At 52.6% G+C, this 24,969-nt stretch overlaps 1 protein-coding gene across 1 annotated transcript; it reads left to right on the plus strand.

Moving 5' to 3' along the window:
- The first annotated feature begins 4,627 nt into the window (after positions 1 to 4,627).
- Positions 4,628 to 23,232, plus strand: LOC136525258 (RNA-binding KH domain-containing protein RCF3-like). Its single transcript, XM_066518259.1, has 8 exons — positions 4,628 to 5,533; positions 7,932 to 8,384; positions 20,747 to 20,995; positions 21,305 to 21,532; positions 22,352 to 22,428; positions 22,501 to 22,609; positions 22,697 to 22,823; positions 22,897 to 23,232. The coding sequence occupies exons 1-8, from the start codon at positions 4,790 to 4,792 to the stop codon at positions 22,920 to 22,922; spliced, it is 2,013 nt and encodes a 670-aa protein (XP_066374356.1). The 5' UTR covers positions 4,628 to 4,789; the 3' UTR covers positions 22,923 to 23,232.
- Positions 23,233 to 24,969: the final 1,737 nt, after the last annotated feature.

The following is a 24,969-nucleotide window of genomic DNA, read 5'->3' on the forward strand; positions in this document are numbered from 1 at the left end:
GCGCGGAGAAGACGCTGCCCAATCTACAGACGGCGCAGAGCCTGGGTTGGCGGCGAACGTCGCCCTAGCCCCGACCGAGCTGAATGTTGTGTCGCCAGGGAGTGAGCAGCCTGCGCCTCCATCGGTTGCTTCGACAGCAGATGCCATCGAGCCGGTCCAATAGCTTGCAAAATATAAGTAGTTTAGTGAAGCTAGAAGTTTAAGTTTGTGGGGGGGCCCGTGTAAATATTACTGTATGCTTAATGACCACCGTCGGTTTTGTTTTCTGTGATGGAATTGCTCCGTTCGGGGGAGCCTGTTCCCTTTCGTTCCTTAGTTTTCCCTTAGCATAATTTTATTTTTTATTCTTTCTTTCTCGTACCTGTCCGTTTGTCCCATAGGCCGCGACCTTGGGAGCCCAGGGCATGGCCTGCGAGGCTTGGCTGCTCGTAACCGTAGGGAAAGGCGGGGTGCGATCGGTTAGAATGTTTTTAAAGCAAAGCTACATAAAGCAAAACTAAGGAACAAACTATCCGTTGGTTGGGTAGGAAGGAATTCCACCATATGTAAACAAAACAGGGAGGTAGTCATTAGGCATAATGATAGTAGTGTACCCTAGTGGAGCCCCCGAGCGCCTTGGGCCAAAAAGTGTTCGGGTCAGGGTGCTTTTACAGGAGCATGTACTAAGTAAACAATGGTAAGTTTGAAGCTTAGGAAAAACGACATAGCTGTTCCAGTAGTTTGGAGAGATGGGCGTCGTTGTCGTCCTTCGGTCGGTATGCGTCCGGTCAAATCACTTCGTCCTTCAGTTGTCCGGATCCTGGCCCGCTACACCCCCTTTCCTGGTTGCTGCTTCCTTGCCTTTTTCTTCCTTTGGCCTGCCGGCCTGTCGTAGAAGGTGCTTGAGGAGCTGGTAGTCCTTGTAGAGGTGTTTTATGGGGTAGTCGTGGTTGGTGCATGGGCTCTCCATGAGCTCATGGAAGTGTCCGAAAGGGCCCTACTGGGGCTGCATGCCCGCATGATCAGCCGTAGCGACCAACGCGGGGTTGGCCGGTCGGCGGCGATTCTTTCTATTCATTTTCCCCCTCTGCATGGATGGGCCTTCGTCCTAATCCCGGCGTCTGGCCTTGCCCTTGCCCTAGCCTCTGTTGGAGCACGGCGGGAGCGGCATTTATTGGGGGTTTTGGACAAAGGTCCGCGGTCCCGGGCCATTAGGGCTAGGACTCTGATCGCTGCTGCGTGTGTCTCAGTGCAGTCCGAGTCGCGCGAATACAGGCGGTCGATGCAGAGCGGTCGCTGGGTCAAGACGAGGTGCCAATGTGGCCTCCTATGCCGCACTCGGCGATTGTAGCAGCGATCGGGTGGAGCGACCCATCTGCCGCGTCCTCATTCCCCTGGCGGAGAGTGAGGATGCAAGTCGGTGTCGTGATATGGAGCACTCTACTTGTTGAACGGCGGTAGTCTCCACTAGTGCCTGGAGGTTCTGGTGGATCGCCTATTCATGAGGGTCGTTCGGCTCGGATAGGCCACGCAGAAGCATTGCCACGGCGGCGATGTTCTGGTTCGCCCGAGCAAAGTGCCGGGGATCGTTCCCCCTGTCCATGGTGTTGTGCTGAACCTGACGGGTGCGCCCTCGGGTGCCGCTCGCTGGTCTAAGCGCACGGGGCGCAGTGTGGTGCGTCGGGCGTGCCGGCGCAGTTGGTAGTTGATGCAGCCACTGTTGTCGTAGTTCCTCCCCGTGCTCAAGTGTGAGCTCGAGGGTCTCCGCGTGAGGGTCCGGAGAGGTGTGAGTCCATGAGGACTCCGCTTCCGTTGGTGGGTGTCCCGGAGGGTCCACCATGGTGCACTCCTAGGACGGACGGTGGCTAGGTGCCATGTCGCCGATGCTGGAGCCGTCACTCTCACCATCGTCATCCATGAGGTCGAGGAAATAGGTGGGAGCATAGCTCACCATTCCCACGAATTCGGATGCGAGAGGGGTAGCGTAGGCATCTTTCAAAGCCCCCGGGCATATGCGTCCGCGGAAGACGCGAGGCCGTAGGGGAACCGGTGGTACGGCGATTGCGTTGGGGACAACGGGGTTCTGCTAGGTAATCGGCGGAAGATAAAGAATAGTAAGTAAATAACATCGTGTATATTACTCACAGCGGGGTTTGAGCAGAGAGTTTGCTTGAAAAGAAGCGCAGATGTCGCGTCGTCGAAGCCACGCGTCCTGGAGTTGATGGAGGGCGCTCCTCCGACGGGTGCCGGGACGTGAGCCTCCTCACGGAGATGTAGCACGCCGAGCCAGTCGACGACAAAGTTTAGGCTTCTAAAGAGGAAGGCCTGGGATGGCTCGAAGACAGGTGGAACCCACATCCCAGCGGGTGAGAGTGCGGAAAACTCCAGCGAGCCAAAGTGAATCGTATCGCCCGAGCCTGCCACGGCAAGGGTGGCGGAAAAGTGGGCCATCCAATGACCAAAAAGTGTTGAACGTACAGCGTCTTCCCCACAGACGACGCCAACTGTCAGTGCAGAAAGTGACCAACTAGTGAACATTTGTAGTTTTACCATACGTTGTGATCGGAGGTAGCCTAGCACTCAATGACACAGGATTTATACTGGTTCAGGCAACGTGCCCTACGTCCAGTTTGGGTCGGTCAGTGACTTTATTCCTGAGCCCAGGTGCTCGAAGTTTGTAGTGAGGTTACAAACGAGAAGGAGAAAGATTGGGTGTACAAGAGATCCTGTCGACTCTGGTCGGAAGAGCCAAGAGCGATAGGAGCTACGCTATGAGCTAAGTGTTCAAGCGTGTGCTTGGGGTACGAACCCGGTGGTTCTATGGTTATGAGCTAGAGAACTTGATCGGTGCTTGTTATCTTTAAGAAGGGCTCTCCCCCTTGTTGGAGGGGGCGTGTCCCCTTTTATAGATAAAGGGGATGGCTTTACAAGTGAGAGGGTGAGGGTACGTATGCTACCGAGCCTTGTTGCCCACGCCTACCGAGCCTTGTTGCCCACACCGGTGGGTACAAGATAAAGGTAAGCGTCTACAATACTGTCGATGTTACTGTAGAATGTCAGATGCATACGGGAGGTCGCGTTGCCTTTTTCAGGGATGGTGGACGTCGGTACCTACAAATATTGTTTGATGCCTAGAGGCATATGAGGAGTCTCGCTATGTTCACTCGGTACGGTAAATTCTGGCGCCCATACCGCTATCGATGCCTAGAGGCACGTTGAGGGCCTTACCGTATGGGAGTTTTAGCGGCCCCTACAATACTGTAGAGGGAGATGTTGGCGCATATAATACTATTTGTGTCAGGGTGGCTGCAGATTACTGTTCCGTACAGGGTATGGTCCCTGATACAGTGGTTTTGACTTGTGAGCCTTGCCTTGCCTTTCTCCACACATCTTCTGGTTCCTACCGAGCGGACGTCCCCGGTCGGATGGCTCTAGTCTGCTCTAAGTGCGCCGGTCGGAGAAGAGCGGTGAGCAGGGTTCCTGCGATCCCCGGTCGGAGACGCGGGGTCGGAGTTGGAAGTAGTGTTTTAGGCCAGGCCTTCCGATCAGAGAGGCCGTCCGGTGATGGCTGGAGTCGAAGCGAACGCTCCGATCGGAGAGGTGGGCCGAAGCAGCCGACGAGCGGGAGCTGTTCCTCTTCGGCTAGACCTTCCGGTCGGTGACATGGCCGCCCTTCTGGCCTGTCATTTTAGACTCTTAGGCCAGCCCATGAGTTATGTGTTGTCGGCTTAGGCCAAGCCTTGACCTGGAAGTCGGTCCCCGAGGGACCCCGGGTTTATGAACCCGACAATACGTATATTGCATATTCATAATTTTTACCTGTCCGACGATGGAGTCGCGGACGTCGACGGAGTCGCAGCGGACGTCGGGATCGATGGCCCTAGGATGGAGTCGCAACGGACGTCAGGCATGGGTGAAGCCGATGAGCGGGGTCGGCGGTGGCACAGTCAGACGCTGCAGGGGTCGGGGCGGTGGTGGCACGACCGGGGCTGGCGGTGGTGCGCGGCGGGTGCGGGATGGCTGGCGCTCCGCACGGCGAGGCTGGCACAGCGGGCGCGGGTGGCACGGCGAGCCCGGGCGGCACGGTGGGCGAGGCCGGCTGTGGGTGGCACAGCGCTGGTGCGGCGCGGGCACGGCACGACGGACACGGCACTGTGCGGGCGAGGCCGAGCGCGGGCGGCACGACACGGCAGGCGTGGGCGGCACGGCGTGGGCGCGATGGCGGGCGCGGGCGAGGGCGCGGGGAAGGGCGCGGGTGGCCGGGCACAGGCGAGGGCGGGCAGGGGTGCGGGCGGCGGTGGCAGTGCGCTGGGTCGAGGCGCGAGAGAGAAGAAGAAAGGAAGGGATGACCCATACGTAAGATAGGCTTGGAGCCAATAACCACGGCGCCAAGATCTACGGCGTCAAGCTTGGCGCCGAGATCTATGGCATCGAGCTCGGCGCTAAGATCTACGACGTCGAGCTGCTTGTCTAGTCACCGTCACGTCTACGTCGAGCCCAAGACTGATGGCGCTGAGACGTGTAAATTTGGCACGAGCAACAATGGCGCCGAGCTAAAAGTCCAAATTTTAAAATCATACTTCGAGGATAAATTTGTGAAAAAAATTTGTAAAAAGGGCTAAAAAAATGAAAAAATAAAAAAAATTCGGTCATCTCCCTCGCCCGCTCCGGCTCCGCCAGTTCCCCGACCTTTGTAAACCCTAATCAATCTAGTTCGCACCAAATCGATCGCGCCTCAGCTCAAAATCCGAAACGATTCGAACAATCAGAACGAAGAACGATTCAGCGTCAGCTCCTGAATCCAACAGCAATGGATCGCTCCCGCTCCAAGCGCGGCTACCACTACGACCAAGACTCCCCGCCGTCCCGCTCCAAGCAGCGCTTCGACCGCCGCAGCGGCTGCGGCGGCCAGAACGCTAACTCGAGCTACCGCCGCCGCGGCCCCCCCGGCGGCGGCGGTGGCTCCGACCGCCGCGGGTTCCTGCCCCCCGACGCCGCGCCGCCCCCGCCCCCGCCCCCGCCCCCGCCTCCTCCTCCTCCCTCGTTGGCCGCGGCGGGCGGCGGCGCTGGTCCCACCACCACCACCTCCTTCCGCATCCTGTGCCCCGAGTGCAAGGCCTACGGCTTCCCACCCGGCTTCGTTGCCAAGGTCCTGGATGAGAGCGGCGCGTTTGTCACTGTGCACCCGCCCTTCGCGGGCGACTACGTCCGGGTCATCGAGACAGTCGACGGCGCGAGGCGCGAGGCGGACGGCCGCCCGCCCATGTTCTCCCCGGCCCAAGAGGCGCTCCTCATGGTGCACCGCCGGATCCTCGAGACCGACGCTGACGACGGCGACGAGGACGGCGAGTATGGGCCCAGGGGCAAGGACCCCAGGGACAGGGGGAAGACCACCACACGACTCATCGTGCCCAAGCTGCATGTCGGATGCCTGCTTGGCAAAGGCGGGAAGATCATAGAGCAAATGAGGATGGAGACCAAGACGCACATCAGGATCCTGCCGCGTGACCAGCACACACCGCGCTGCGTCTCCTTGTCCGAGGAGGTTGTGCAGGTAAGACAATTGATTGCTACAGCCTACAATGTGGTAGTTTATTTTGTTAGTCAAACAAGAGGGATTTGTAAGAACTAAGAACACATGAATGAATATTCAAAGATGCAAGTCATACCGCGAAAGCTTAATTGAGCAAGAATATCATGAAAATCAGTATTAGAACTCAAACAGCAAGCATCTATGTTTTGTACGCAAAGCTAGTTCCCCTACTCTTTAAGCTCCATCAATGCTTGAATGAAAACCAGAAACAACACTTAAACCAATCTCAAGAAACAATCAAATAGCAACGAAATGGTCATCCATAGTCCAAGCCTGCGATCCATTCTCCTTCCCCCAGCAGCTTGATGCACGAATGTTTCATGTGTCCTTTGGATGCAACACATGAAAAATGCAGAAATTCCAAGAGAGAGATATACACAAAGGAAAGTTTTCCATGAAGCCCCCTCATGCTAGTTTTCCTACAAAATTCCTATGTTTTTATACATTCCATAGGAACCCAAAGGAATTTCATAGGGTTTAATCCTTTGTTCCAAATAGGCAGATAGGAAATATTCCTATAGAATTAAAATGCTCCAAAATTCCTATGCTTTCTCTTTTTCCAAAGGGGGCCAAAGTGTTTTTTTTTTTGGTAGGCTTGTAGCTCACAAATAATAAAGACCTTAAGCTGTTACGTTCTATGATACTGAAGAGTTACAAAATAACCATTCCAATAATGGTTCCATACCTCTGATTGAGAATTGAGATGAGGCTTAAGTTCAAAATCCCGAGATATCCCATCTTCCTGGCCACTGCCAGCTGAATTATCCCTAGTCAAAGGCAGTATGTCCAGATGAGTGCTCTTATTGATGATTGCATCCATGCTCAGAGTACAAGCTGTGGGAAACAGTTCTACCTAAATAGAAAAATGCTTATTGATTATTTGTCAAGCAGGATAGCGAATCATTGAGCACCAAATAGCGCAGAATAACGCTCACAAGGACACAGAGTTGAAGGGGCGCACTAAAGGAGCCAAGTGGAGAAGAATATATGGTGTCTCTTTGTTCCTTGACGGCATTTGGTGGGAATGAAATTTAGTGTTTGAACTTAGTGACTTAGTGGAGCCTTATGATGACGTGGCTTCACGAAATCACAGAGAAATTGGTAATGGGGGTCTCCTATTTAGGTATAGAAGATAGGGTCAGCTCCCTGTGACTCATAACATTGAGTTGCATTGGACAGCCCCCTAACTAAATTGACATTATCTAACGCCTCACTTTGTGGGTGGTCATCATCACTATGGGCAGACTAGTTTATATATGTAAAAAACCTAAAAATTCACTAGGGCCTGCAGCCTTCTCTACACATCTTATCTGAAACAGAACAAGACTTATGACTACAAGATACATTAAAAACAGAACTTCTGTTTTGTTACACGCCTAAAATATCATCATCCACCATACTAACATCCATATTATTACTACTCACAATAACACCAATCTTAGCAGCAATCTCAGTAATAAAAGGAATCATCGTAGAAGGCATTTTAGAATTCGTACCTGTATACTCCAAGTTGTTCTTCCTTTTCTGAGCTTGGGCTTTCTCCATCATTGTTTTTCCATCAATGGCATGTCCTCTTACTTCTCCGCTTCGCTATCTGTGCCCCCCAGTGAACCACCTTACTCTTAGTCTTCGCCAGGGTTTTTGTGGTGTTCTGTGTAGCTGAGCTCATTTGGGCCTCAGGCTCCTTCAGCATCCTTTTCCACCAACGTGCTGCAGTACCTCCATGCTCTACAGTGTTTGGCCTGCTACCCTGCCATTCCAGCACAATGGCCCATGAGATGGCCTGCCCATAGCATGATCCCTACTGTCGTTGTGTTTGAAACTTGTGACATGGCTAGAGAGCATCTAATAACCTGAGTTACACTGTCCGTACTGAATATTACTGAGGAGGTGAGGAGAAGATGAAGACTTTTTTGTTCTGCTGCATCTTGCTTGAGACACTTGGATCCTCCACATTGTTCCATGAAGATAACATGATTGAGAGAAATGCATATTTTTTAGTATGTTTTCTTTATTTGCTGAGTCAGTAGCATAGTTACATGTTCCCATCATGCCTAGTGCGTGGTACATCCATGGTGGCAAAACCACTTTTGAGATCAGGCTCAGAGATTATTTGTTCTTTTATTAGTAGTTGTAGAATGCAATTGCATAAGTGTAATATTAAAATATTAAATAAAATGCTTAAGCTCCATAGTGCTCTGTAATTGCAGTTGCAATGTGATAGAACTGTAGTTCTATTACAATTGTATCATTGCAATTGTTTATGCATCAAAAGGATAATAATATTACTTTTTTTGGAAATATCTTTCATCATAACTCTTTCCTCAGTCTACGGTGTGTCTCATAATGTCTTTTTCAGGTTGTTGGAGATGGAAATTGTGTTAAGAAGGCTGTAGCAATAATCACTGATCGCCTAAAGGAAAGCTTACACCGTGATCGTGGTCCCTTCCGTGGGCGAATGAATTCACCAGAGCCTCGAATTTCTCAGGAAGATGAATATTTGGGTGGTTTTCAACAGATGCCTGCATATGAGGAATCTTTGGGACGACCTGATCAGATTAGGAACAACATTAGCATGGAGCCACCAGGATATGAGTTTGATTCAAATGGTGGCAAGGTCATTGAACATCCAGATATCCTGTATGATGACATCGTTTTTCGAATTCTATGCCCAAATGACAAGGCTGACGGTTTAGTTGCAACGCATGATGGAATACTAGAGATGCTACAGGCTGATGTTGGTGTTGATGTTAGGCTATCTGATATTATTGCTGGTTCTGATGAAAGGGTAGTAATCATCACATCCAGAGAGGTAAATCAGATGTGCGTTTGATACTTTTGCGCGTCTTTGGTTTGCATATTTGAGTGTTTAGTGAAGATTTGTCTTGTCTATTACCCAATGTACTTACACATGTCGAGACTCGGGTGTGGATGCAAATATGTATATGATGGCACCATACCTGAGTGATAGTAACTAGGGATGGCAGTGGGTTTAGGGTTTAGGGTGGAGTAAATACCTGCCCTCGACAAATTGCCTATTGGGTAAAATTTCATACCCACACCTGTACCTGTGGGTAGGATTTTGTACCTGTACCGGCACCCATGAGATACGGTACCCATGGGTGGTTAGATTATCTCACTAGAATTGATGTACTTCTTTGTTATATTAGCACTAACGAGTGAAGCGACATACCTGCACCCATACCCACGGGTAGAATCTTGTACCCACGTCCACACTTGACAGGTACAGTACTAGAAGACATTTGGGAACATTCTCACCCAACATTCCATTATTAGTTATACTAGTGGACATGCTTGTGGGTTGCTATGAAATATACAGTTTGCGTCGTTTGTTCCAATCAGTCTTGAAATCGGATTCTGTACCGTGACTGGACGTGCTGTTCTAACTCCAAGCATGTTGGAGCTTAGGGACCGGAGAGAGTAGGAGTGGGAGACGAGAGGCCTGGGCTTGAAACCCCGGCGACGAATTGGCGGCGCCGTGCTCGGCGCCTGGCTGGAAGCTTCATGACAATAGGAGATCGTGAACAGTAACACCCGAGGGCCCAAGGTGAGATAAACTCAATCTCAGGCTATCATTTATTCCTTTAGATTGTTTGATACTTATAACAACTCAATAACAAACCTTTCCTAAATCTAAGGGCTGACAGCCCTGACTCAACAAACTCCAAACCAACTAGGACTCTTAATAACTAACTCCTATAGACCCGGCTGGGGCCCAAACCGGCTCCCACGCCTTGCCCTGGTGGCTGGCCGCACCCTAGTGCCTGGCCGGCCCCTACTACCTTAGCCACTCTTCTTGTTACGGCGGTGGTACACCTTTCCCACCATAACATCACTCCCCCCTCGACGAACAGCTCGTCCTTGAGCTGGAAGGCAGGGAACTCAGCGCAGAATTCGTCCAGCTGCTCCCAAGTGGCTTCATCTTCCGGCAGCGTCGCGCACTGGATCAAGACATGCCAAGTGCCCCGCCGAAGCTGGGCACGCAGAGCCCGTGCCGGTTGCTGGAGGCGATGGCCGTGGCGCAGCGGAGGAAGGGCCGGGGGCGTTGCTGGAGGAGTCCCCCGGAACGGCTTGAGGACGCCCACATGAAAGACGTTGTGGATGCGCGCTCCTTCGGGCAACAGCAGCCGGTACGTGACGTCGCCAATGCGCTCGGTCACCTGGAAGGGGCCTGCGAACCGTGGGCTGAGCTTGCCCCGCGGCCCCGGTAGCAGCGACTGCACCGGTCGATGAAGGATGTGGAGCCACACCCAATCGCCCACTGCAAACTCCAAGGGGCGATGGTGGCCGTCGTAGTATCGCTTGGCATTCCTGGGCCTGGAGAAGGCGTTCGCGCACCTCAGCCAGGAAGGCGTCACGATCCTGGAGAAGCGCGTCGACGGTGTCGGTGCGCGCTGTACCTGCAGTATAGGGAATCAAGGCAGGCGGCGGCCGGCCATACACAACCTGAAATGGCGAAGTCTGTAAGGCAGTGTGGTATGACGTGTTGTAGCAGTACTCTGCCCATGGCAGCCACTCCAACCACGCCCGGGGATGGTCGCCGGTGATGCAGCGCAAATACATGGCAATGGTCTTGTTGACTGCTTCGGATTGGCCATCAGTTTGCGGGTGGAACGCCGTACTGAGGCGGAGCTTGACCCCCGCCAACTTGAATAGATCCCGCCACACATTGGCCGTGAACACGGGGTCCCTGTCGCTGACAATGGAGTTAGGGAACCCGTGCAGGTGAACAATGGCCTCGAAGAATGCCTTGGCGACCGAAGTCGTGGTGTACGGATGACTGAGCGCAATGAAGTGCGCATGCTTGGAGAAGCGATTGACCACCGTTAAGATGACGCTCTTGCCATTAACACGCAGCAGTCCTTCGATGAAGTCGAGCGAGATGTCGGACCACACTTGTGATGGCACCGCCAGGGGCTGCAGCAGCCCTGCTGGCCGAAGGGAGTCCACGTTGTTCTTCTGGCAGATGGCGCAGGCGTGCACATAGTCACGCACGTGTGCGCGATCGCCCTCGACGTAGAACTGGGCACGCAGGCGATGGAGGGTCTTCTGAACGCCCTGATGCCCAACTGAGTGGGCCAGCTCCAGCACTGTGGGCAGCAGCGCCGACTGCACCGGCACGAAGACGCGGGTGCCGTGAAGGATGAGGCCATCCACAACACGCCAAGGGGCTGCGGTCAGCGGCTATGGAGTCCCGCAGCGCGCGCATGGCTGTGTCCTTGTCGAGCTCGCGGCGGAGGTTGTCGAAGAGGTCGAAGGATGGTCCTGACACGGCGTGCAGCTGATCAGCAGCCTCGTCACGCCGGGACAGTGCGTCCGCCACCACGTTCAGGCGGCCCGGCCGAAATTCGACGGCAAAGTCGTAGCCGAACAGCTTGGAGACCCACTGGTGTTGAGGCAGGGTGGAGAGGCGCTGGTTGAGGAGAAACTTGAGCGCATAGTGATCTGTGCGCACGACGAAGCGACGCCCCCAAAGATATGGCCTCCAGTGTCGAACAGCTTGTACCAATCCAATGAGTTCCCGCTCATACGCCGCGAGCTTCATGTGCCGTGGCGAGAACGGCCTGCTGAAGAATGCTATAGCGCCCGTGCCCTGGTGCAGCACAGCGCCGAAGCCCGATCCAGACGCATCGCAATCCACCGTGAAGGGTACCTCGAAGTCCGGCAACTGGAGAACCTGCGCTGCAGCCAGCGCTTGTTTCAACGCCGTGAACGCCGCTGCTGCCGCCTCTGACCAGAGAAAGGCGTCCTTGCGCAGGAGCTGCGTGAGGGGCGCAGCGATGGCGCCGAAATCCTTGATGAAGCGGTGGTAGTAGCCCGCCAACCCGAGGAAGCCACGGAGACCCCGCGCTGAACGTGGCTGAGGCCACGACGTCACTGCCTCCACCTTGGAGTGGTCCATGGCCACCCCAGCAGCGGAGATGATGTGACCCAGGTACGCGACGGAGGGCGCGGCGAACGAACACTTGCTGCGCTTGACGCGCAACTGCTGTTCCCGCGTTCGAAGGTGGCGGTGCAGCGATCCTGGCTCCTTGCATGATGGATGACAGGGAAGGCACGGGTGACGGCGAGTGTGGAAAAGGAATCTGGGTGATGGGAAGCCCTGCAGATGGCAGCTGCGGCGGCAGGGACAGGGCACCGGCGATGGTGACCCCCGTGGTCGGCACTGGTGGTGCGGAGAACGGGAGATCCAAGATGGCCGGCCCCGAGGCAGGCAGCGTCGGGATGCCGCCGTAACCCGGCAGCCCGTACTGGAAGACCGGTGGCCCCGAAGACGAGGGCTGGCGCTCCACCGCTGCAAGACAAGGAGATGTCCCCCATCTGGCGTTGCAGCGCATAGATGGTCGTCATCAACGCGTTGAAGGCCTCGGCGGGGGATGCTGGGGCTGCGGGTGGTGGGCTGAGCAGCGACGCGGTAGTGGCCACAATTGGTGCGGAGGTGGTGAACACAGGGAGGGCGGTGGTGGTGGAGGCGACGGTGGCAGCGGCGGTGGTTGGAGCGACGGCGGCGGCGGACGACCCAGGACCAGACATGGCTGATACCAGGTTGTTGGAGCTTAGGGACCGGAGAGAGTAGGAGTGGGAGATGAGAGGCCTGGGCTTGAAACCCCGGCGACGAACTGGCGGTGCCGTGCTCGGCGCCTGGTTGGAAGCTTGATGACAATAGGAGATCGTGAACAGTAACGCCCGAGGGCCCAAGGTGAGATAAACTCAATCTCAGGCTATCCTTTATTCCTTTAGATTGTTTGATACTTATAACAACTCAATAACAAACCTTTCCTAAATCTAAGGGCTGACAGCCCTGACTCAACAAACTCCAAACCAACTAGGACTCTTAATAACTAACTCCTATAGACCCGGCTGGGGCCCAAACCGGCTCCCACGCCTTGCCCTGGTGGCTGGCCGCACCCTAGTGCCTGGCCCGGCCCCTACTACCTTAGCCACTCTTCTTGTTACGGCGGTGGTACTGTTATGACCGGCATCCAGTACTCCAGGCGAAGGCCCAGCAGTGGCTAGAGGATGCCGGCGGGTTAGGGGGCTCAAGGCCCATATTTATCATATTTTACATAATAATAGAGTTATTTTCTATTATTATTCAGAGACATATAAATACCTGTAAACTCTATTAAGGAAATTAAGCAGAAACATATTATTGTTTCCGGCTTCCTTTAGGGAGCCGGGAGATTGTCCTGTGCCCTAATCGCCTCTCCTCTTGCCTCACGCACGCCGCCAGTCTCCACCCGCGAGATCACGGCGCCCCGCCGTGGTCCATCGCGGTTTAAGCCTCGACCCTCGATCACCCACCGCTACAACCTACGCTCGGTCAGGAGAGGAACCTCGGTTCCTATCAGCTTGGTATCAAAGACCTTGCCGATCATGGACACCTCCGCTGCCTCAGCCGCGCCATCGCCGGCGATTCCGCCGGTGCTGACCAACTCCACCGCGCCCCCTGCTACGTCGGGCGTTCTGGTGGTGCTGTCCTCCCAATCCTTGACGACCACCGTCGCGCCGCGGCGGGTGTTCACGCCCGAGGAGGTGACGACCTCCATCGTCAATCTCAGCCACGGCGTGAAGGAGCTGCAGGACATGATGAGGGTGTTTCTGAGCGGCCAGTACGTGGTTCAACCACCGCAACCGTCGCATCCTCCTCCGCCGCTGCCGTTGCCCTCATCCGTCTCGGTGCCGCTCCTCACCTACCCCTACGGGATGCCTACGGACTCCATGCCGTCGCCGTCGACCTCCGTTCAGCCGGCGGTATCCCAGGTCCCGATCCATATGCTGCAACTTCCGCACTCGCCGTCGCCGATTCCGGCTTGGGCCCTTGGATCCTCGGCGGCGCACCACTCCATGACCGCGCCGCTCTACTCGGCGCCGCCTCGGACCACCATCCCTCAGGCTCCATCGACGGTCGCCCATGGGGAACCCTATGCATCAGGGACCCTGTACGGCGGCGTGGACGGGACGCTGTTCCACGACACTAGCGCCTCCGTGGCTGCCTACGCGGCCGTGCCACCTAGGGCCGACCAGGAAGGCCCCTACGAGCACCCTCCGCAGGCCATGGGGGGCGGTTTCGACCGCTTGCCGCCCAAGACGCATCGCCTCGAGTTCACAACCTACGACGGCTCGGAAGACCCCCTGAATTGGCTCAACCACTGCGAGCAATTCTTCCGGGGCCAACGATGGCCGGCCTCCGACAGAACGTGGATTGCGTCGTACCACCTCCGGGGCCTGGCGCAAACCTGGTACTACGCCCTCGAGCAGGATGAGGGCATGCCTTCTTGGGAGCGCTTCGTCGAGCTGTGCCGCCAACGTTTCGGACCGCCAGTTCGCGGTACTCGGCTGGCGGAGTTGGGGCGCTTGCCGTTCCAATCTACTGTCCAGGAGTTCGCCGACCGCTTTCAGGCGGTGTCCTGCCATGCACGTGGCGTCTCTGCCAAACAGAAGGCCGATCTCTTCGTCGGCGGCCTTCCCGAGTACATTCGGGTGGATGTGGAGATGCGCGATCCCCAGGACATCCAGACGGCCATGTACTTGGCACGGGCTTTCGAGCGTCGGGCGGCGGCCATGCCCACGGCGCCACCCCCGCGGGGTGCCCGGCCTCCACCTCGTCCCGGCCTGCCCCTGCGTGCCCCGACACAAGCAGCGGGGGCTCCAGCTCAGCCGGGCGCTGGTCCCGCGGGCAGGCAGGGCGCTCCTCCCGTGCGTCAGTTCCGTCGCCTCACGCCGGCGGAACAGTTGGAGCGCCGCCGTCAAGGGTTGTGCTTCAACTGCGACGAGCCCTATGTCCGCGGCCATGTGTGCCCCCCGGCTGTTTTACCTCGAGTCTACGGACTTCGTCGACGAGGAAGCCGGGGAGGTGGCTGCTGCAAACGCCGACGCAGCCGCCTTTCCAGACGAGCCGGCCGGCCAAGGAGTGGCCGGCGATGCAGCAGACACTGCTAACGCCCTCGTCGTTTCTCTCCATGCTGTTGCAGGAATCCGCCCGCCCAACGCCATGCTGCTCCCCGTCACCGTCAAGGACGAGAGTTTCCTCGCCCTCCTCGACACCGGCTCCACTCATAATTTTGTCCAAGGGGCTGTTCTGCGCCGTTTGGGCCTGTCTCCAGCTGGTGGTGACCACCTCCGTGTCACGGTCGCCCAATGGTGAGCACGTGGCGTGCGAGGGCATTGCTCGGAACGTGCCCGTCCGCATCGGCGACGAGGACTTCACCATCACGTGTGTTGGCCTCAACCTGGGCGCCTTCGACTTCATCATCGGCTTCGACTTCATTCGCACGTTGGGGCCCGTGTTGTGAGACTGCGACACCCTCACCATGGCGTTCTGGAGGGAGGGCCGCCGCGTCACCTGGCAGGGCGTGCCCGGCCCTCAGACGCCCACCCCACAGCAGGCGGTGACCGCGGTCACGACTGACCCGCGGCTACCTCTCCTGGATCGTCTGTTGGCGCAGCACGGTGACATCTTCGACGAGCCTACTGGGCTCCCTCCGGCGCGCCCCTACGACCACCGCATCCACCTGCTGCCCGGGACGGCCCCAGTGGCGGTGCGGCCGTACCGATACCCGCAGCTGTAGAAGGACGAGCTCGAGCGCCAATGTGCAGCGATGCTTGCCCAAGGGATCATTCGGCCGAGCACTTCGCCGTTTTCCGCGCCCGTCCTGCTGGTGCGCAAGGCGGACAAGTCGTGGCGTTTCTGCATCGACTACCGCTCCCTCAACGCCAAGACCTCCAAGGACAAATTCCCAATTCCGGTGGTTGACGAGTTGCTGGATGAGCTCCATGGGGCTCGTTTCTTCATCAAGCTTGACCTTCGTTCCGGCTATCATCAGGTGCGCATGCACCCGGAGGACATCGCCAAGACGGCTTTCCGCACCCATCATGGCCACTTCGAGTTTTTGGTGATGCCATTTGGGCTCTCCAATGCCCCGGCAACCTTCCAGGCGCCGATGAACGACGTCCTTCGGCCTTACCTGCGGCGGTTTGTGCTGGTATTTTTTGATGATATGTTAATTTATAGTCCATCATGGGCCGAGCACTTGCAGCATGTCAACATCGTCCTCCACGCGCTTCGGGTACACCACCTTCACTTGAAACGATCCAAGTGCTCGTTTGGCGCGTCGTCGGTGGCCTACCTGGGCCACGTGATCTCCGAGGGCAGCGTCGCCATGGACGCTGACAAGGTCGCCGCCGTGGCTGCGTGGCCCCTGCCGCGCTCTGCCCGCGGCCTGCGTGGTTTCCTCGGCCTCGCGGGCTACTACCGGAAGTTCATCCAGGACTTCGGTATCATCGCCGCCCCACTCACGCATCTCTTGCGGCGGGACGCGTTTGTGTGGGACGACGATGCTTCGGCGGCATTCAAGGCGCTCAAGCGCGCTTTGACCACAGGACCTGTTCTTCAGATGCCAGACTTTACTAAGCCCTTCGTGGTCGACTGCGACGCGTCGGGCGCAGGGTTCGGCGCCGTCCTCCACCAGGGCGTCGGGCCTCTCGCCTACTTCAGCCGTCCCTTCGCGGCCCGTCATATCAAACTGGCGGCCTACGAGCGGGAGTTGATCGGCTTGGTACAGGCCGTTCGTCATTGGCGTCCATATTTGTGGGGGCGCCACTTTTTGGTTCGCACTGACCATTACAGCTTGAAATTTTTGCTTGATCAACGCTTTTCTACAGTTCCGCAGCATCAATGGATCAGCAAGCTGTTTGGTTTCGACTTCTCGGTAGAGTACCGTCCGGGCCGCTTGAACATCGTGGCAGACGCTCTCTCGCCGGGACTTCGAAGATGGGGGGGCAGCCGTCCTGGTGGCTGCGGCTGCAGCAGCCCTCCCCGTGTCGGGACCCTCCTTCGACCTTCTGGACGCCATCCGGCGGGCAACAGCAGCCGCGCCTGACGGCCAGCACCTACTGGCGCAGTTCCAGGCGGGGGAGCTGGAGGCCCCATGGCGCTTTTCTGACGGCCTTCTGCTCCATGGATCCCGCGTCTACGTGCCGGACCATGGGGACTTGCGCCAGCAAGTGCTCCTCCTGGCTCACTCAGCTGGCCATGAGGGCACCCAAAAGACGCTACACCGACTTCGTGCAGATTTCTACATTCCTCGTGATCGTGTGCTGGTGCAGGACCTGGTGCGTTCTTGCACCACGTGCCAGCGCAATAAGACGGAGACGGTTCATCCCGCGGGCTTGCTGCAGCCCCTCGACGTTCCCACCCAAGTGTGGGCGGATATCTCGATGGACTTCATCGAGGGCTTGCCCAAGGTTGCGGGCAAGTCGGTCATCCTCACGGTGGTGGATCGCTTCTCCAAGTACGCCCACTTCATCGCGCTCGGCCACCCCTACACTGCTACGTCCGTCGCTCGTGCCTTCTTCGACGGCATCATTCGCCTTCACGGGTTTCCGCTGTCCATCGTCAGCGACCGGGACCCCGTGTTCACCGGGCACGTTTGGCGAGACATCTTCAAGATGGCGGGCGTCCAGTTGCGCATGAGCACAGCTTTCCATCCGCAAACGGATGGCCAGTCCGAAGTGGTGAACAAGGTCATCGCCATGTACCTCCGTTGTGTGACGGGGGATCGCCCCCGCGCTTGGGTGGATTGGCTGTCGTGGGCGAAGTACTGCTACAACACCTCCTTCCACACGCTCTTCGCGCCACACCGTTTGAGGTCGTCTACAGTCGCCCTCCGCCGCCGCTGCTGCCCTATACGCCGGGTACAGCTCGGACTGAGGCTGCGGATGCGCTTCTTCGGTCCCGTGATGAGATCCTCGCCGAGGTGCGCCAACGTCTTTTGTAGGCTCAGCAGCTGTCCAAAAAATATTATGATGCCGGCCACCGCGACGTCGAGTTCCAGGTGGGCGACTGGGTGTGGCTGCGGCTGCTCAACCGCACGGCCTAGTCACTCTCTCCAGGGGCCAAGGGCAAACTCGGTCCTCGCTATGCCGGGCCGTTCCGCGTCTTGGAGCGTCTTGGAGCGGTGGCATATCGTCTACAGCTGCCCGAGGGTGCCCGTCTTCATGATGTCTTCCACGTGGGATTGCTCAAGCGCCACCGCGGTGACCCTCCAGCAACGTCGGCCAGCCTTGCGCCGACCTTCGACGGCCGTTACACTCCTGCCCCGGCCAAGGCGCTACGTGTCCAGCGGCGCCGTGACACCTGGCAGGTGCTTATCCAGTGGCATGGTTTTCCAGAAGAGGATGCGACATGGGAGTCCGTCGACGAGTTCCGCTCCTTCTACCCCGACTTCCAGCTCGAGGACGAGCTGTTTGAGAAGGCGGGGAGAGATGTTATGACCGGCATCCAGTACTCCAGGCGAAGGCCCAGCAGTGGCTAGAGGATGCCGGCGGGTTAGGGGGCTCAAGGCCCATATTTATCATATTTTACATAATATTAGAGTTATTTTCTATTATTATTCAGAGACATATAAATACCTGTAAACTCTATTGAGGAAATTAAGCAGAAACATATTATTGTTTCCGGCTTCCTTTAGGGAGCCGGGAGATTATCCTGTGCCCTAATCGCCTCTCCTCTTGCCTCACACACGCCACCAGTCTCCACCCGCGAGATCACGGTGCCCCGCCGTGGTCCATCGCGGTTTAAGCCTCGACCCCCGATCACCCACCGCTACAACCTACGCTCGGTCAGGGGAGGAACCTCGGTTCCTATCAGGTACACCTTTCCCACCATAACAAAGCATGGGTCATGTGTTCGGGTCACGGACTGGGCAGAAAACTGTAAACCAATTGATTCTTATCGCAAATTCATCATGTACTACTACTCTTATTAAACCAGATAGACCGGTTCAAGAGAGAGTAAAGGACGAAAATTTTGGGGAGAGATTTTTTCCCTTTCATGTTAGGTAATAGATACATATGTCCCCTGCATGGAAAATACAAATATTTTAGGTAAAAATGAGGCTAATGTCTAAATCTAGTACTCCCTCTATTCCAAATTATAAGTCATTGTGGCTTTTCTACATAGATTTTGCTATGCATCTAGATATATACATGGCTTTTACCATGTATCTATAAAAGCCAAAACGACTTATAATTTGGAATGGAGGGAGTACAAACTAACATGTGAACTTAGTTCAATTGTTCTGATGGGTTTATGTCCCCACCATCCGGATCCGTGTGTCCTCTTTGGCTCTATAATTGGGGTGTATGTTTTCTTCCTAATACAAATTCTGGGTGTTCTTGTTTTTAACCTGAAGAAAATTACCTGTGATGCATTTTACCTGTTACAGGTTACCCATCCATTGAAGGGCGGGCCTGGTGCAAGCGGTAGAGTCTTACCGCCTGTGACCGGAAGGTCCCGGGTTCAAGTCGCGGTCTCCTCGCATTGCACAGGCGAGGGTAAGGCTTGCCACTAACACCCTTCCCCAGACCCCGCACAGAGCGGGAGCTCTTTGCACTGGGTACGCCCTTTTTACAGGTTACCCATCCATTGTTATAGGTTTCACCCTAATATGGAGTCCTATTTTACTTCAATATACTGATTGTTTCACTAAAGATATGTCAATTTTCTGGTGCTGACTTACTGGGTTGCTACCTAAGGTTTCCTTTGCCCAAACAATCTTTTAACCATTGATCAATGAGAGTCAGCTTTGTTAGTACTCTGTACTCCATCCATTTCTTTTTTATAAGGCATATTACTGAGTTGCATGCACCGTCCAGTTCAACCCAAAAGCCTAAGCTGATGGTGATAAGTGGGCAATTCACTTATATTCTTAGCAATCACCCTCACGTGGAGGCTCCCTTTGGCCTTATACGTAGAATAGGAGTGAGCAACAAATATTTTATTTAATTGCGCTAGCCAGGATTCGGACTGGAAATCTTTGGCTTTGATACCATATTGAGTTTCATGCACCAATCCGTTCAACCTAAAAGCTTAAGTTGATCGGGAGGGGTGGGCAATTCACTTATACTCTTAACACATATTCCAAGTTGGAAATTCTTAAAGAGACACTTTGACCATCAATTTCGTATGATCAATTGCTACAAAAGAATGTCATGTCAAAAAGATTTTTGAAAGACAAATCTATTTATATAACTTTCATACTCTAAGGATGCTTATAATTTGACTAATTATTAGTCAAAGTTTATAAAGTTTGGCCTTTCAAATCCTAATGCACCCTATAAAAAGAAATGGATTGAGAACTTGTTAAGGAAGTAATATACCTTTATGATTCAAGTCAATTATTTCAATTTTGAATATGGTTTAATACGAGATTCAACCTTTCCAAAGACTTGTTGAGGTAATCCTTAGTTGAGAACAAAGTTCTTAAGGCGTCGCCTAGGCGACAAGGTGCTCACTGGTGGCAAGGTGTCACTGATGCCTAGCCAAAAGAGGGGAGGAGAGAGGAAAGAAGGGCCTCAGAGAAAAAAGAGCAGGAGGTGAACCAGCACGAAGCACGACTATCTTTCCTCCTTCCCCCGTCCTTTTTGGTTCCAGCATGATGGCAGGCACAGCTCTGCTGACCAGCCAGTGCAATTGCCATCGCAGATCTGCCCCCACTCAACTGTGGCGGTGGCGATCTGAAAGGTGGCAGCGGCGGTGGCGTTAGGGACTGGAGAAGCAGTGCAGCAGGGGAATAGATTCGAGAAGGTAGGTCACGTGAAGTGGGAGGGGTTCTTTATGGGCTGTTGGCTTTGGTTGGGCTTTACAGGGTAATAGGCTCATTTATTATTGTGGTTATGGACAATTGGTAGTCTTATCCTTTTCTTCTCAAATTTATCTGTGTGTATGGTGTCCGCTTTACTGCCTTGCCTTAACGCTTTGATAGCACTGGTTGTCTGGTTGTGGAATTTTACAGCAGTGCTTGCATGTAATGTTAGTTTGCCCTTCTGTCACGATGCATGACTATCTTGTTATTTTTTCATTCCAAATTCCTATATTGTTATTGGTTTAAACATCCTACTACTACTTACATTGGGGATGCCTGTCTATTTGCATTTTGGGCCTGTTTGGTTGGGAACCTGGCCTAGGCAGCACAGCCAGGCAGCTTCATCCAGCCCCTCGGACGCCTGGGAGAGCTGCCTGCGCCAGGCAGGTATCCCAGTCTGCAAAGCAAACAAGCCCTTTGTCTTAGCTGGTTTTGTGAGATTGCTTTTTCCCATCCTAAAGGGTCCATGTTTGTATGATTTAGCTTGTGCATATTTTTTTTGTAGGGCCCAGACCATGAGCTTTTCCCAGCTCAGGAAGCAGTGCTGCACATTCAAACTCATATTGTAGACCTTGGCCCGGACAAGGATAACATTATCACAACAAGACTTCTTGTACCTTCAAGTGAAATTGCTTGCTTTGATGGAAGGGAGGCGTCATTATCTGATATACAGAGACAGACTAGTGCAAACGTGCAGATATTACCAAGAGAAGATCTTCCATCATGCGCTTTAGAGTCTGATGAACTCATACAGGTTTGCCTTTATCCAAGGGAAAAGACTTTCATGTATTGAATGGTTATGCATAATTTATTTGGGAGTTAGTTCCAATGGTGATCAGTTTGGACTTATGATGGCTGCAGATTGTTGTTTCTTTGTGAATATGCTAGAACAGATTGGATTAGAAGCTATTGTTTTTGTAAGACAGATCAGTAGCTTGTTTACAAGGATTTTTTTATTACACATGCCATCATAAATTTCTCAGGCATGAATCATTACTTTTAAATAGTTTCAAGTTTTAAGTTCATTAGCACTCTGGTGGTTGAGCATGTTATGTTCTTGCAGATTGTTGGAGAGATTAGAGCTGCTCGGAATGCTCTGATACAAGTAACAACAAAATTAAGGAGTTTTCTATACCGTGAGATGTCTGGTCGTATTCAAGTTGGCAATATCAATGTACATGGAGCCATTTCTCCAGTAGCAGGTTCACCTCGAGGACCATACCAGGGAAATGATATTCCAATGGGTGCTTATCACCAAGCATCACAACTGGCAACTTCATGGCATTCAAAGGTAGGTCTATTAGACAAATAATTCCTTTATGCCATTAGGAAAAGATGTTTATACATGATCAGACTTTTGTTTAAAAGACGCTAATGATACCGATGGTTCTTTATTGTTTTTTTGGCAAGTTTTGCGCTTATTGAGTTGCATGCACCAACCAGTTCAACCCAAAAGCTTAAGCTGATGGGAAGAGGTGGTTAATTCACTTATATTACAACGCTTCCCCTTCACATGGAGGCTCCCTCAGGCCTCAGACGTGAAATAGGAGCGAGAATTGCGCTAACCAGGATTCGAACTCAAGACCTCTAGCACTTACCATATTGAGTTGCATGCACCAACCAGTTCAACCCAAAAACTTAAGCTGATGGGAAGAGGTGGGCAATTCACTTATATTACAACAGCGCGGACTCCCATCTTTCAATAAGCCACTAAGCTTCATTTCTTCCCAAATGCGCTCACAGCTATTTCTTTAACTATTAGTTAACTATCATTAGCAACCTTGCATGCAACACTGCATTCTGCTTCAGAAAACAATCCTAGAAATAATCAAAGAAGATGGGGAAACATTACGCTATCATATAGCGCATAATATTGGTAATATGCAATGGTTACTTGTAGTTCATGTTGTTATGAACAAAGGGCCGTGTTATGAATAAAGGGGGACTGAACATATTGAGGCCTAATAGGGGGACTAAATATAGAATACATGGGGATACAGGAGAGAAACCCTAAACTAGGGAGATTACACTAATACCCTTAACACATGTTACCTTGGATGATTTCTAGCAATTGTGTTTGAATTGTGCAATATTTCATTTTCAATTGCAGGATAGTGGAGGCAGTGCAAGTGGCTCATTTGAGCAAGGCAGCATTAATGATGATATCAGGCAAAGTGCTACAAAAAGGTAATATTTTATCCTTGTAGTTATTTCTTATTGTTGTTTATTCCTTTGATCACCTTTTTTGCCCTCCATCAGATTTGCTGTTCCTCTAGTGACTAGGAGCACACTAGAAGTTGTCATACCAAACAGTGCTGTTGCAAGCCTCACCATGAGAGCTGGTAGCAAGCTTGCTCAAATAAGCGAGGTGCGATGTATCCTGAATTTTATTGAGTACCAAAAGGCGGACAATCATTACCCTCCTGTTGCATTCTAACTTTTTTTTCGGAAACAGATCTCTGGTGCTACTGTAACGCTAGCTGAGGACAGACCTGGCATCTTGGAGAAAGTTGTTCGAATATCTGGTACCCCTGAGCAGGCTAGCAAAGCTGAGAATTTGCTGCAGGGATTTATTCTTAGCAGTGAGTACCACTTCATCTAGAGTTTCTGTTTATTTTTCAGCAATATAACTCTTCGACCCCTTTCAATTTTCAGTTCCAGATGACATTCCTTCAGGCTAGTTGAAGACACTCTGCATGTCATAGTTAATTCTTCAAAGTTCCTGTGTATTTTCGAGGTAGAATATGCTGAGTCATGTGATTATTTGTTTAATTGAGCAGCATGTTTTCATGTGTGGAGACATGCCATTTTCTTTCTAGATGTGACTCTAAAATGTCTGTTGTTTTCGTTAACTGGCTGACGGGTGTAAGATTAGCAAGTGTTTTTATAGATTGATTCAAACATTCAATTTTCATGTCCATAGATTACCGCTGAACATGAAACCTCCAACTTTGTAGTTATTTAATTCTCTATTTGGTCCTTAGCTGTGAACCCAGTATGAACGGCAGGACCTCTGGAGCATGGTGTAGGGTGCATCTCCTGGTAGAAATTCTACAGATGCTGGAAAAGCTACCAATTCACTGGAAAAACATCCTTAGAAGCCCTTTTTTTTTTTAAAAAAAAAAGTAACTGCTATACGGGGTCATGTTCCCATCTGGTGTTACTCATGTAATCTCTACGTGGGGTCATATTCTGTATCACTTGACTTTGGCTCTGATCGTCTTATAAGTCGTATTTTTTTAGCGAAGAAATAATATTTTTTTCTCACAACAAATCAGCCAACGGTACTTTTTAACCTGACTTTTCGCTTGGTTTATGAGTCATATTATTTTAGCGAACGAACAATATTTTTCTCTCACAACAAATCAACGAATAGTATTTTCAGCTGTAACTTTTCAGCAAAGCGAATAGGGTCTTTATCTGGTAGTTGTTTATTTTCAGCTGTTGCTCTGTTGATTGGCCATTTTTAATTGCCGTACCTGGGCATACAATTCTTTCCTAGTGTGATTCCAGTTTTGCTCACTAATTCAGTCATGCACTGTGGAGTGGTATATATACTCTCTTTTTTTTTGTTGCCTCTCCTCCGGGTATAGCTGTAGCATCTGTGTGTACATACGCACGCCCACTCAACACACACGCACGTTACTCACACCACCCATGTACAAACAAACCTACAACTATACTGAGAACTAGAAGGTCGCGTTCTTGTCAAGATCACCGAAATCCACCGATTCCGTAGACGACGGGTACGTCACGATCCTATTGTGGCACCACGCAGAGGCAACGAAATTTATTTGGAGAGATATCCCGGTGAGACACCAGAGTTGCGATCGCAGGGATCGAACTCTGGCGGGCAGCTCTCACACCGGAGAAGCTAGCCACTGAGCTACACGCTCGTTCTCAAGTGGTATATATACTAGTATTTCTGTGTGCTATTCATGCTTTGAATAAAGATTTCGCAGATACACTTCCTGTTAATAAGCCATTTACCTTAGAAAAGTCAAAATGACTTACCGTTTAAAATGGAGAGTATTTTATTGAAACCGTGTTAATAAGGAAAACAGAATTTCACTAGAAGAAAAACATAATTATGTTTTTTTCTTTTGTGATTAGTCTATTCTTTCCTATGCAATGGGTGCGGAGCGTTTGCTATTCGCCGTTGACGAGAAAGATGTTGACGAGAAAGCAGTGTAAACCAGGACGCAGAAGTCCGGGATTCACTCCGGTTCGAGGGCAAGTGGTGGGACAAGGGGCGCGCCGTGTCCCTCCCCAGTCCCCCATCGCCCATCGGTAGGAGGGAAAAAGTGAACGCGGGGCACCATGATCGCAACGGTCCAGAGAGGTCCCTTGTGTCCGGTGGTTCCGCCGCGCCCGTGGTTTCGTTCCACCGGTCGCCACGCGGGCAGGCAGTGTCATCGTTATCTCAAGGCCGGCGCTATCAGCGGCGTGGAGTACGCGTCAGAGCTTATGCATGGCCTCATCGCTTTCGGCGTATCTCTCTCTCGTCTCTTAAAAACAGATTGGTTACGGACGGAAATTACATTTGTTTTCATATTTCTTTTTAAATTTGATTCGAATACGGATAGTGTTAATTATGGTCTTGTTTAATTTCTTATTCTAAAATTTACTCCTTATACCATCGAATATTTGGATACTTGCACGGAGTATTAAATATAGACTAAAAAAATAACTAATTGCATAGTTTACGACTAATTTGCGAGACGAATT

Source organism: Miscanthus floridulus, chromosome 19 (genome assembly GCF_019320115.1).
Source record: "Miscanthus floridulus cultivar M001 chromosome 19, ASM1932011v1, whole genome shotgun sequence".
Lineage (NCBI taxonomy): Eukaryota > Viridiplantae > Streptophyta > Magnoliopsida > Poales > Poaceae > Miscanthus > Miscanthus floridulus.

Excerpts from the sequence above, each read along its gene's own strand:
- LOC136525258 (XM_066518259.1), top strand. The coding sequence starts at position 4,790 with ATGGATCGCTCCCGCTCCAAGCGCGGCTACCACTACGACCAAGACTCC. Across the intron at positions 5,534-7,931 it reads TGTCCGAGGAGGTTGTGCAG|GTTGTTGGAGATGGAAATTG; the intron begins GTAAGACAATTG and ends TGTCTTTTTCAG. Across the intron at positions 8,385-20,746 it reads TAATCATCACATCCAGAGAG|GGCCCAGACCATGAGCTTTT; the intron begins GTAAATCAGATG and ends TTTTTTTTGTAG.